At 34.0% G+C, this 14,403-nt stretch overlaps 1 protein-coding gene across 3 annotated transcripts in view; it reads right to left on the bottom strand.

Moving 5' to 3' along the window:
- Positions 1-14,403, bottom strand: part of CHM (CHM Rab escort protein) — a 192,069-nt gene that overhangs the window by 101,366 nt on the left and 76,300 nt on the right. For all 3 annotated transcript variants that reach the window (XM_021080640.2, XM_003135219.7, XM_085008875.1), the window contains exons 5-8: positions 7,061-7,448; positions 3,158-3,274; positions 2,523-2,643; positions 527-752 (exon numbers count right to left, since the gene is read on the bottom strand). In XM_021080640.2, the coding sequence (XP_020936299.1) occupies positions 527-752; positions 2,523-2,643; positions 3,158-3,274; positions 7,061-7,448 (852 nt within the window). The remainder of the gene's footprint in view (positions 1-526; positions 753-2,522; positions 2,644-3,157; positions 3,275-7,060; positions 7,449-14,403) is intronic.

A 14,403-nucleotide genomic window follows, 5' to 3' on the forward strand; every position in this document is an offset into this window, starting at 1 on the left:
AACTGATACAACCCTCTGGAGAAACAACTGGGTACTATCTTGTATGAACCTTCATTTATCCCATACTTGGAATTCTACCCCTAGATATGTATATTAGAGAAAATCTTGAACTTTTATATCTTGAAACATATACAACGATGATAATAACAACAAAAAGTGGAAATAGCCTGTGCCCATCAACAGAAAAATGGAAAACTACACTGTAGTATATTCAAACTGGAATACTATATAGCAATGACAATAAGTTAACTATTATACAACAAGGATGATACTCTGAATCATAATTCTGAGTGAAAAATGGAATTTACTATACGATTCTACTTTATAAAGCTCAAAAATAGGTCAAACTGAATATATCATTTAGGTAAGTAGGTAGGCTAGCAAATAGATTATAAAAGAGCAAAACAACAAGTTATATGTTTGCATACACTAAATCTTGACTAAATGTCACTTTTGTTTTTCTAATTTTCATCTGTTATTCAAGTATTAACTTAAAAAGAGACAAGAAAGCCAATGCCTGTCTTACCTGCAGAAACACTGAGGGAGCTCTCCTTGTCCATATAAAGGAAACAAAAATGGAGTGTTGCCATACCGCCCAAGACAGTGAAGAAAGTTTTGGGTAGCTTTGAGACCATCTATAGTACTGCTGGCTGTTTCTGATGTCATCGCGATTGAATGCAGGACAAAGTATTGGAGGTTGGGGGTCAATTTCTGAGTTTTTAAATACTCAGAAAATGAAATTTCCTCATAGGCTATGAAAAGAAAAATGAAAATTTATCAATTAAAATCAGAACCAAACTTCAATTTAAAACCATTGCGCAAAAATGAGATCAGGTCTGTTTAAAACACCTTGTAAAGGACATAGGTTATAATATTATCACAATTTGGACAGACGCTGTTGATTGTGGTGGGAACCAAAGCAGAAACCATCTCAGTATCTTAACTGGATTGATGGCACAATTTTTTAAAGTTTTGTTTGTTTGTTTGTTTTTTGTCTTTTGTCCTTTCAGAGCCATACCGTGCCATATGGAGGTTCCCAGGCTAGGGTTCTAATTGGAGCTGTTGCTGCCAGCCTACGCCAGAGCCACAGCAATGCCAGATCCAAGCTGTGTCTGCGATGTACACCACAGATCACAGCAATACCAGATCCTTAACCCACTGAGTGAGGCCAGGGATCAAACCTGCAACCTCATGGTTCCTAGTCAGATTCGTTTCCACTGCACCATGGCGGGAACTCCCCCACAATTTTTAAGTTTTAAATGTTGAATCTTTGTTTAGCATTTTATGAATTTAAAAAACTAGAAAAGTATTAAATTATTCATTAACCATCACAAGAGATTTCTATGATTGGCAATAATCTTACTTTATTATCATTAAAACTGTAGCATGTCAATATTTACACTTTAAAATATTAAATATGACAAATGGTAATTTTTTGGTGAAAACAATGATACAATAATACTTGATTTTTTTAATTGTTATTTCTTCCTAAAACTAGGAACAATGAACTATGACTAAAAATAATGAAACTAATTTTTGTGTGGCTAGAGGAATCAGTCTTACAGCCTTAAAATCATACCTCTGGGAGCCCCTAAAAACTATTCCTTTAAATCAAGAACAGAAAAAATGTAATTGGACCATTAGTGGCACACCAAAACTTTGTAGAAATAATTTCAATAAGCAAATAAAAATTATAAAATATTTACTGAGAGAACAGAAGTTTACACTACTGGGGAGAGCAATCTGGCAGTATCTAATAGACTTGAAGCTTTAAGAACAAGTGCTAGACTTTTAATATTCCATCCAGAAAAAAAAAATCTTGCTGTATGTCTCACGGTAACTTTGTAATTGAATTATCAGTATATTGCTATTTTGGATAACGCTTCCAGCTCAGGGCACTTTAAGTGTAAAGCTCTGATACTAAAGTGGTATATTCAATTTTCGACAAGCTTTGAAGTAACTGCCCCCAATCTCACAGTGAGATGGGTCAAAGCCAAGGCTAGAGACCATGCCTTCTCCTAATCCAGGGACCCCTCTTCCACATTACTGAGCTTTTTTAATCAATCAAAATGAATACTTCAATATTCTAAGCAAAAGTAATCCTGGAAAAATGAAAAACTAAACAGATTTATTATTGATAAAAAAATTGATGGATAATGAAAACAGATTATCATCTATGAAGAACCAGTTGACAGCAGTGTTTAATGAACAAGAATAAAAATGAACACCCAACACAGCATTTCTGTCATGATAAAAATGTTCTATAGCTGCACTGTAGCCATAATAGCCACTAGCCACATGAAGCTACTGAGCATTTCAAACATGATTAGTGTGACTGTGGAATTAGTTTATATTTTATTTAATTTTAATTAATTTAAATAGCTACATTTTGCTAGTGGCTAAGTTATTGAACAGCACAGAGTAAAAATATTTAAAAGTGTTTTGAGTGGCTTACTAAATCAGAGCAAGTATTAAAATAACACAAAAAAAGAATGTGAGAAAAATTTAATGAAAAACAATACCTTTATATTCATCAGGATATTCCTCATAATCCATACAAAATGTAAGGAACTTCATTAGCATTCGCTTTTCTACCATAGTAAGCTGTTTGCTATTAAAGACATCTGCTCTGGAGCAAGGAACCTGAAAATCATGATTTTAAAAGTTAAGAAATAGCTTCCTAGTGATACAAGTATTTCATATGACATTTTTTTCCTTTAAATATGAGAAGATTTTTATGTCCTTTCTAGTCAGCCTGTTTCATATTGCTTTCCATCAGTTCTAATGGCATCTCTGTTGACTTCAGAGCTAATTAACTTGTGAGCTCTCTTTCTTAATTCTGCCAAGTTTCTCCCTATGCCATTAAAAGGCCAATAGCATGTCACCCCTAACTGGGAACAAACGACAGCTTAAATCTAGCAATGCTTTCTGAAATTAACACTTTCTCAACACCAACATCAAGCTGCAGAATACATCATGAGAAAATTAACACTCGACATTTTAATTGGCAATCTCTTACTATTTACATTTATTAGTCACCATGTAGAACTGGAATGTGCTGCTTTACCAGGAAAATAACAATCTTATTTGCTTATCCTTCTAAAACAAAACCTAACTTAAGCGCATACTCAGTAACAATACTTGCTCAGCATAGTACCTGTTCCACTCTTCCTTCTCGAAATGCAAGAATCCTGGTAATATTTTTGAACTCTGCATATCGACTAACATTAGATTTGATTAGAAGATCAATTAGCAATCCTCGAGAATACAGCAGCTGTACAAAGAAAATATTTTACAGGATGAAATAAAAGGTGAAATAGAAAGTGATAAACACTAAATAAACATAATTTTGTTATGTTTTAACTTATTTGTAAAAAGCATTACACTTATTAATATTATAATACATAACACAATTTAACATAGGTTAATTTATTATCTGAAATACAAAATCCAAAAAATTATGGAATCCATAGTTTTTAAATCATTGACCCAAACTGATACAAGGTTCTTCCATCTGTTTGTCTCAGTTAATATAAACATTCACACATCTGACTGCAGAAATATTAGTATGTTTAATTATAGAGTGCCTCTTCAGTCAGATCCTGCTAAAAATTTATATCATATCAAATATAATCCAGCATATATATTATTTTATAAAAGGTCAGGTAGTTAATAAGAAGAAAATAAGAGTTCTCCTGTTGCACAGTAGGTTAAGGATCTGGCATCATCACTGCTGTAGTGTGGTTTCCATCCCTGGCCTGGGAACTTCCACATGCCATAGGCATGGCCAAGGAAAAAAAAAAAGAAACGAGCCTACTGGACCTCCTCACAGACCAAAAAAGAAAAAGGCTGGCTATGAAGGTCCACCAAAAGAGTGAAATTATATGGTCTCTGTAATCCTAGCAGTCTAGATTTATATGGTATGTCTTTTTCAAGAAATAAGGATGACGGTTATTGCCAGCATGAATGTGAGAGACTGAATTAACCATTCAATGTATCTCATAACCAATTTCAGAGAGACAAAAACAATTTCAACAGTATTATCTAGAATGTTTTAAATTTAACTAAATGGTTAAATGCAACAGACTTGGCTATTTCCTATACTGAGATGATGTCAAAGTGTCTATAACCTGATAAACATTAAAAATGGAAATGCTACATCTGTAATAAATGGGAAAAAGAAAAGATTAGCTTTACTACAAAGAGAAAGGGAATTTCAAAAATTCAAAACCATTAGCCTGAGTATGCAAGAGGTTCAATACAGATTTTCTGTAAATCATTATCAGTTGGGTGAATTTTTGTAAACCATATTAGTGTAACATTGTGCAGAACAAACTAACCTTACACTGATCTTTTTTGAAACCATCCAATTACCCAGACTAAACAGAGCCTAATACACTACACCATTGATATAGCTCATGCTTTTAAGAATATAGCGCCAAGTCTTAACAGTATAATTACAATAAAAAACAAGTACTTCAAATACCTTATGTGTTTAAAAACAAATACTCAAAATTTAATGATCCCTCAATAACCATAATAATTTCACAAATATTTACATAAAATATAGAATGTATTTTAACTTAATAAGATTTAATAAACCTTAAGATTTAATGCCAGCTTTAAAAATAAAGCATTTAAGATATCACCGAAGAGTGGAAAGTACTTATGTCTGAAACTCAGAAATAATGAACATGTACCAGATTTAAACCTAAGCTTCTTTTCCATCACTCTGTAAGTACCTTTCATAGCAATTTCACAGTGGCAAAAGGCTAAAGAATACTTCAATTTGATTACTTTAATGGCAACTAGATTTAATAATCAACATGCTTCACTTGGCATGTTGGTTCCATGATTATTAGGGGTATGGACCTTCTTAGAAATGGTTTTATTTGTAAGAACTTCATTTTTGATCATCTTCTTTATTAGTCTAAGCAGTACAGTAGTATAAAGTATTTTATTTAACTAACCTATCCTGAGCTATAAGATTACTTTTTATAAGGCTGTATACAAAGATGAGTTTTGTAAACTAAAAAGCACCACAAGAATTGTCAGTTTTATCATGATGACTTTGATATTAAATGCATGAAGAAATGTCAAATAGTTTGGAGATATCAAATTGGACTTGAGGAAACAGGTAGGGCTTAAGATAGATATTTGTCAGTCATCCTAAACTCATATGTAGTAACTGCAGTTATCAGAACAGATGGAATTTCCCAGGAGTGACTGACCCAATATCATGGAATATACTGCTTTCCAACAACAGGTACTCAATAAATGTTCATTAAATGACTAACATTTTAAAAATGATAATAAACCTCTCACATTGCTATGGTTGTACATTCTTTTAGCTATTCCTGCGTTTGTACGATGAGTACAGTAAAGCATTATTGGTTATATTTTAAATGTATGAACCCATGAAAACTACACAGGACAAAGTATAACTGCCTTGACTCCTCTAGGTATGTTTGCTTTTAATTTACCCTAAGAGAACCACTATTATTAACCATTCAAACTCAGGAAAATACTCAGAAATCTTCTTCAGAGTCTCCTCAAATGTCTTGGCATCTAATTAAACTATCTCCCCCTGCACTACGCAAATGAATCATTTCCTACACTAATTGCAAAAACTGAGACCGCACCTTCATCTACAATTTTCCTTTGCCAGATTTCTACTGTATTTCAGCTACCATAAGGGTTAAAGACTTTTGTGAACTAGCCTTAACTCTTAACCCCCATTTATTATCATCATTTCTTTAGGTCAGGCATTCAAAATTCCAAGGAGCTAATTCAAAATGAAATTTTCAGAGCAAACCTCATTTGTTACTTGACTATTTCAGTTTTGTTTTGTTTTTTTAATTATTTTCTGCTCATGAGAACAGGAAGACTATAAGTGAGCTATGATTAAACTTCCACCCAGAAATTAATAGCTAAGGTAACATGGAAAGCATGCTAGATTTCAAAGCATGGCAGGTGCAAAGTAGGTGGAATAGATAGTACAGAAATATGAGGTAGGACCAAAGCAGTAGCCAAGTCAGACCAAGGCAGAATCAGGCACAGAGAGCTGCTTCAGAAAAAAATAATGGGTAGTAAAAAGATATATTTTCAGGCATCACATTCAAAGAGATCCGCATTATAATGACATGTAATTGGATCACCAAAATATGATGAGCATTAGTCCCTCTCTTTATAACTCGTAAATTCAAGAGAGCACATTAAATAGAAAGTCCTAGTTTTTTTTTCTTAAATAGAAAAACCTAGTTTTGAGGCAAGTCTGATGTTCTTACTACTCTCTCCTACCTCTTTTCAATTTCTCATTTGCCTTCAACATAGGTATTTGGTCTCTGTTTCTACTTTCCAGCCCTATAATATAACCCTTTAAAGTCATTATCTTTTATCTTACTAGTTTTCTATTCTTTTGCGTTAAATTAGCCTTGCTTCCTATAAACTCAATGCAATACTGTACCCTCCTGAGACTTAGGGACCTCCTCTGAAGTCAATATTGACCTAACATTAGAGGTAAAGATGGAAAAATAACCAAAGACAAAAACAATAGCATTCTTCCCAGCCTCCCTGCCCCACTACTATTAAATTATCCTCCAAAGCCCTAACACCTAAAATAATGATTTTTCAAAATGTACTGGCTTAGTCAAAATGTTCATTATCACAGAGATATTAAAACAGTTACTATATAAATAAGGGCTAAAAAGAGTTCATTTCATAGACTGACTATAAATAACAGAGATCTGTAACTAGGTTAATCAGAATTTTTCTCTTGATAGAATTCATAGAATCCATGCCATTGGAAAAAATTAAGATGGGATATGTGCTCCAATATAAAAGTATCCTTGTGATATAGTACTGAGCATTCTTAATGTGCTTTTAACCTATGTTTAAAGAATATTTTAATGGAACTATAAAATTCAGATACTATTTATTAAAAAAATATTCTACATTTTTAGAGAATAAAATTATGAAGATTGGGTTTATGGAGCCAGAGGCTATTTTCAATTAAAAATTAGTATTATTCTATGATAGGATGGGTAAAACTGGTACTTACCTTTGACACCAAATCGATATTAAATCTCCTGCCTTCTTTAATAATTTGTGAGTAAGTAATCCTATTTTTCTTTGGTTGTTCTGCAGTATCTTCTGCTATAGGCACATTTTCACTTGTTTCTTCTTCTGAAGTTGATGGCACACAAGTTTTATCATCACGACGGTTTTCTTTCTCCCCTGTCGCTTCGACATCATTTACTTCTAGGGCATTCTTTGGATCACTCCTTGGAGTTTGTTCTGTGGGTATTTCACAGCTTGCAGTGCTTAATGACTCATCTTCTGTAGGCAGGCAGGCAGAATCTGCAGCTTCTGTGGACTTCGCAGATGTCACAGAAGCATGATTTTTCTGCAGTGCACCAGCTTCTTCAACATCTTCATCCAAATCCTGACTAATGAGAAATTATAATAATAATCCATACCAGGCTTGTGAAAATTGTACTTAGCTATATTTTTATATTACTTGAATACATTTGGCAATTTTTCTTTACCTCATTTATCTTACCAAATTCAATGGATATTTTGCTTATGTGACCCACATGCTAAACACTCACCTGTTAAGGTTTCAATACCACATGGAACATAATTAAGATTTAAAACATACACAAAGATTTCAGGGGTTAGCAGGTCATGTCATATGAATATTTTTGAGAATTGAAGGTGGACAGGGGAACTGCATTTCAGAAACAAATCAACAGAGTACTTACAAGTACATCCTTCAGAATAAACAGATCGAGGTTTAAACCCTGACCCTATGACTAGAGAACTCTGTGAATGTAGACAAGCTATCTATCCTCTCTGACCTAAATCATCTATCTGTATCATTGGGATAATACCACCTATCTCACATGGTTGTTTTGAAGATTAAATGAGGTATCACAAGTAAAGAACGTGGAACAGTGCTTGGCACATAATAAATGTTCAACAGTGCTAATTATCAAAGGTTATTATTACTATAGGTGATGTGACAGACTAGGAAAAAACCACCATGAAAGTTTAAGTTGGCTTATCACAATGTGGTATCTAACAGGATCTTTCTGAATTCTTTCCTGCTGTATTTTGCCTTAGTATTAGTGTTTATTACATTACCAGAAGTCCCACTTCCAAAGTTACTACTAGAGTTAACATTCTCAGTCCATTACTTCCTTGATTAAAACAATAGGCTCCCATTCAGTGTGCCTGCATCATGTACACCTCCATAATGGATGAACCTACATTTTCACTGAGTTGCCCTCTTGCTCAACACTAAAAATGTCCTGTATGTGACAGACTGTGGGAAGTAATCATCTGCTAACTGATTGCTCAAGAACTAACAACAGTTCTTTCTTACATCAAATCTCAACCTTACCCTACAAAATCTTCTTCTTCCAGTCTCTAAACCAAATCACCTTCTTTATCTACTATATTCTTTGTCTATCTTTCCTACTTTTCAACATTGCATATCTAACTCCTAATTTATCCATTGGGATCTCCATGATTTTACCCACATTATTTGTTTCTTCTGGGCTATTCTCCCCATTTCCCATAATATCAGAATTCTGCCATCTGGAAACATAACCACATACTTCAGCAATCAAGACCTTGTTTTTTGGGGTTTTTGTTTTTTTTTTTTTTTTGAGAGTTCTGCAATCACTATAATACAATGTGAACATATTTGAGATTTGTACTGGTGACAAAGTTAAAGGGTCTACATTGATAATGAAAGGAAATGCTAAATTTTATTTAGAAGTTAGTAACAAATAAAGATTCTTTACCCCCTCATCCAAGTTGATGGACTCATGGATTCTAAGCACAGACTTTTTGGTATCTGTGGACTGGACATTCAAAACCCAAGAACAGATACTTTCAAAAATGCAATTCCTGTTTTTAAAATTTTTTATTATAGTTGACATCTTTTAAGAAAAAGTTTAGGAGTTCCCATCGTGGCTCAGTGGTTAGCAAATCCAACTAGGAACCATGAGGTTGCGGGTTCGATCCCTGGCCTTGCTCAGTGGGTTAAGGATCCAGCGTTGCCGTGAGCTGTGCTGTAGGTCACAGACGCGGCTTGGATCCCACGTTGCTGTGGCTGTGGTGTAGGCCGGCAGCTACAGCTCCAATTGGAACCCTAGCTTGGGAACCTCCATATGCCACAGGTGTGGTCCTAGAAAAGGCAAAAAGACAAAAAAATTAAAAAAAGAAAAAGTTTAAATTTCACTTCCAAAAAGTCTTCCTTAAACCCAGTCATCCTCATCATTCTATTACTCCATGCCCCATAATACACACATGCAGTTTACCTTGCATTTATTTATCAGTTCCTTTTTAATAGTCCTTTGGGTGTCTTGTATATACTTCAGCTAGACTTTAATTTCCTTAAGATCCTAACATCTTTTCTTGTGTGCCCCTCACAACACCTACTGTACTACGCTATAGATGTGGTGTTTAACACTTGATGAATAAATAGCTCACACATGCAAAAGATGGAGGTATAAACATATACATAAAATTAATAAACATATACTTATATATTTAAATATGAAAGAAAAATCTGTAGAAAACAACAAAAAAAAAACTAGGCCGGAAAAAAAATAAATTTTAAATTCAAAAGTCTGGGTACAGTGAATAAAAGTGCCATATTAAAATTAACACAATAGGAATTCCCGTCGTGGCACAGTGGTTAACAAATCTGACTAGAAACCATAAGGTTGCGTTCAATCCCTGGCCTTGCTCAGTTGGGTTAAGGATCCGGCATTGACATGAGCTGTGGTGTAGGTTGCAGACTCGGCTCAGATCCCGAGTTGCTGTGGCTCTGGCATAGGCTGGTGGCTACAGCCCCGATTAGACCCCTAGCCTGGGAACCTCTATATGCCGAGGGAGCAGCCCTAGAAAAGGCAAAAAAAATAAATAAATAAAATTAAATTAACAGAATAAACACTACAATAAGAGTACAATGGAAGAATAACTTTTCAAGTGTCAAAAAATAAAATATCAAGCTACTTCTTGTTACAATCTAGTAATTTCAATTAAATACAATGAAAACAGAACGATACGGTTAATGTCAAAACAATTTTCAGATCCAGGAAACTGGAGTGAGGAAAGTTCTAGTCCTGGATGCATTACTTAGCAGACATTAGGCAAGTCACTTGATCTCTCTGACTCTCCATCTATGAAATGGAGATCATTTCATCTGCCTTAACTTTCATGATGTTATTATAAAATAAATGAGCAAACATATATGAAAAGTATTTTTCATAAACTCTAAAATTTTAATCAAATATAAGATATTGTTAAATTTCCCACAGTTCAATAGGCAAATCAAAAACTCCTTAGGTTGTCTGAGATCACATGTTGAAAGCTCTTTGGCTGCAGAACCACATAAGAGCACCACTGCCATTAAGCAACATTAAAAATGAAGAGCAGTAATATGAAATGTGATTTGTGTATTTTCTACAGAATTGTTCACGCTTCGTATTCTCTTTCACTGTTTTGAAAACCAGTAAACCAAAGTGTGTTCCATGAGCGATCTAAGGTGATAACTTTCAGCATAAAGTTCCATGCCTAAGATTAAACTAAGAAATGACAGGATAATTAACTGCACTTTACAGATAAGACAGAATGTGGCAACTTCTCTTATTATAGACATGATGATGACACTGTGGAAATTGAGCATAGCAAATGATTTGATGAGTAGCTCTCTATTACGTTCTGAGAAAGGGGGCTTTCTAAAGTGAATAAAATGCATTAACCAGTATTGGACAATCTGGAAAATATAAGTCAAAATACTTAATTAAAGGTATAAGTTTAAGGAAAGGAATTACTATTTGTGAATTTGTTCTACATCCATAAACTACTCAGTTTTATTATTCTCAACATTATAATCTGGTGAAATCCCTAACACTGTGGAAAATATATGCAATAAAAACACAACAGTGTCCCTACTTTCCATTAACAACCACCACAATTTTTTGGAGTTCTGCCAAGGTTGAATTTAATATCTAACCAGAAGTTATAAAGACACCAAAAAATTCCCCAAATTCCACTTAATTCCTCAGTAAGCAAACTTCTGTTCATCAAAAAGGACTTATCTTCTCTCAAATTTAAAACCTTATACTGTGGTTAAAAATATTTTTAAGATTGTTTTTGTTTTATTTTATTTTTTGGCCACACCCATGGCATGTGAAGTTCCCAGGCCAGGGATGGAACCCACACCACAGCAGTGATAATGGCAGATCTTTAACCCACTGTGCCACCAGAGAACTCCAAAAAAACATAATCTTAAAAAAAGATAATGTGACCTTTTGAAGAACGCTTCAGATTAAAATACCTCAATTTTCAAGTATTTGCAAAGTATAAAAACATTTGCCAGTTGTAAATGCATGTGGCTGAATTACAAGCTCTAAAAGGAACCTTTGAGTTCTAAAACACTCTAGGATTTTAACATACAAAGAGGAAAAATCTGCATCATTAATTCTTATAAAAATGTTCAATATGAAAATAAATTTACAAATGAAATCTAACATTTATATTGTAATTTGAATTTCAAAGGACATTTACAATACAGTGTAATAGTATTTTTGAAATAATTTTACCTAACTGAAACTGTTGAATAACTGCTTTGTTGAATGCATTTTTAACCATTTGCCACAATCTATATATACCTCTGAGAATTTAGCGGTATAAATTCCGATATTATCTAGTATTGCTTATCAATTAATGGTAGTAACAAGGAAACGCCTCAAGTGAATGTGTCTATTAATGTCCTGTAACAGTCACCCTTTTAGATAAGTCAAACGAAAAATTGCCAACCAGCTGGTTAATTTATTCAGCACAGGCGTTCACTATTTATTTTTCAGTCATTTGCACCTTTTTTCCCCTACAGTATAGCTTGTTGCAAAAATTGTATTCTTTTACTTTGATGTATGTACTTTGCTCTAAGGCCATTCATTTTGATTTGCACAGTATATGTTATACTGCTACCCAGCTGTTTATTCCTGCAAATAAATGTTTTATGGTTACTCATAAAGAGTTACAAAAATCAGACTACCAAAAGCTGTTGTTCCAGAAAAGAGCAATATAAAAAAAAAAACCCACTGTAACCAATTTTGAATTGCTGCAATATAATACACTGGTAGATATATTTCCTTATTTGTTACCAACTTAAAATGTTAACCCATACTGTAGAATATAGCCGAAATATCAACCTCTTGTCACATTTCTTCAAGAACAAAAATCTCATAAGGTGGTGTACGTCAAGTAGTACCGTTGGTTTCCAACTCATCAACCATTATCTTCTTCCTCCCTGCCACAAGAGCTGCAATTTTGTTCGAATATTAGGCAGAAGGTACCCAGAACCAGGGGCTGGACCATGGCTGATCACAGCCAATTACAGTAATTTTATTGCCCTTTGCTAGTGACTGGTTTAGGAGAGAGTAATTTATATAGTTTTAGCCAATGAGACAAGGGAGAATCTGCTGGGGGCTCTTGGTAAAAACTCTAGTATAACAAGAACAACAACAGAAAGCATACACGTTATAAAAAACTTTCCCTCTTCATTTCAGGTTTAGAGGTTTTTTCTGTTGTTGCATGAAAACCTGTTTGGAATCGTGGCAACCATCTTGTTACTCTGGACAGAAAGCTAAGAAAAGTGGAGAGCAGCTACCCCAGAGCCCTCATGTGATTAAGGTTCTCAAATTAGCAAATTCTGCAAATAGCAACCAACTCACACATTTTCCTACCCTCCCACGTACCCTTCCATCTACTTGTTTAAAGCACTTTTAGTTGGGTACTGTGTCACTTGTACTTATTTGTTTACAGCAATGAACTATAGTTTCCTCTAAATAATAAAGCTTACAGGTGATTTTTCATTTTAAAATTTTTGTATTTTTTTCTTATTAGTATTATTATATTTGTGACCAAGAAGCTCATGTTACTTGCAAAATTTTTAATTTAAAATCTTAGAATTTAAAATAAGTATGCAGAATTTGAAATTACTATTACAATGTCTTTGTTTTAGTATCAATCCACTAAAGAGCTGGTTTATTTGTAAATCTAAGAAAGAAGTTTTCATCCTGCTTTAACATTACCAAGCCAGAAAAGGGGAAAAATGTTCAATATTATGCAAAAAAAGGGAAAAGGGCAGAAAAGGTGCAAGTTCTTGCCAGTATTTTAGAAAAATAAACTCTCTTCTCATTGAAGAAACTATATGACATTATGCAATTAATAGGCAACAATCTTTTACCAAAGAACTCTTTGGGTTTCTGTGAATTATGTATGAATTAATGTACAGTACCTTTTCATAGTCTGTTGAATATTTAAAACCAGAAATAGCAGCTGCCTTTATTCCCTCACATAACTATAAAAATATCCTGTGGCGTATAAACTAGTCACAACGACTAAAGGATACTGGATTCATCTCATCTTTGTAACAGTGGGAGGTAGGCACTTTAATTTTTCATTGTGGATATGACTACTTAACAAATCTAAGTAATAGTCTACTTAATTAAAGAAGTAAATGTACTTCTTTAGGTGCAGATCTTCAAAAAGGAAATAGTTTATTCACTTGATAGAACGGTTCTATTGATGTGCACACATGCATTTATCTGATACCTGAAACACAACATGATACAATGGAAATGGTATAAACTTTTGAGTTAGATGTGGGTTCAAATCTTGGCTCTCCCATCTCTGGCTTTCCCTGATTGTATATAGATTAAATGAAACTAAATGAAAATATTAAAGCACTAAGTTACAGCAACCGTCACAAAGATATTATCCAGTAAATGCTATAGTCTTTTTCACTTCCTTTCCATAAATCAACTGTGTAATCACGAAATTCATTTCAATGAAAAACAATCTATGTATAGCAAAAGTATTTCTGGACCAAACTAGAAATTATCTCATATATTACAAGCAACATTCCGGGTAACAAAGCAATGATAAAATGAAACAATCTGGACAGATCTTTATAGAATTTGTGATAATGGGACTTAAACTATGACCACAGACTAAGCCACAGTTTCTATTTTAATATTTCACCAGTAACCAAAAAGTACTAACTTTAATGTTCAAGAGACCACTAAAACCTTTATTATTTTATTTATTTATTTTTTGCCTTTTCTAGGGCCGCTCCCGTGGCATGCGCAGGTTCCCAGGCTAGGGGTCTATTAGGAGCTGTAGCCATTGGCCTACGCCACAGTCACAGCAACGCGGGATCCGAGCCACGTCTGCGACCTACACCACAGCTCATGGCAATGCCAGATGCTTAACCCACTGAGCAAGGCCAAGGATCGAACCTGCAACCTCATGGTTCCTAGTCAGATTTGTTAACCACTGCGCCACAATGGGAACTCCAAAAACCTTTAATTTTTTTAA

Source organism: Sus scrofa, chromosome X (genome assembly GCF_054392235.1).
Source record: "Sus scrofa isolate SSC_HxYL_T2T_F1_AM1 chromosome X, Sscrofa_HxYL_maternal_Yorkshire_Landrace_v2.0, whole genome shotgun sequence".
NCBI classification, from domain to species: Eukaryota; Metazoa; Chordata; class Mammalia; order Artiodactyla; family Suidae; genus Sus; species Sus scrofa.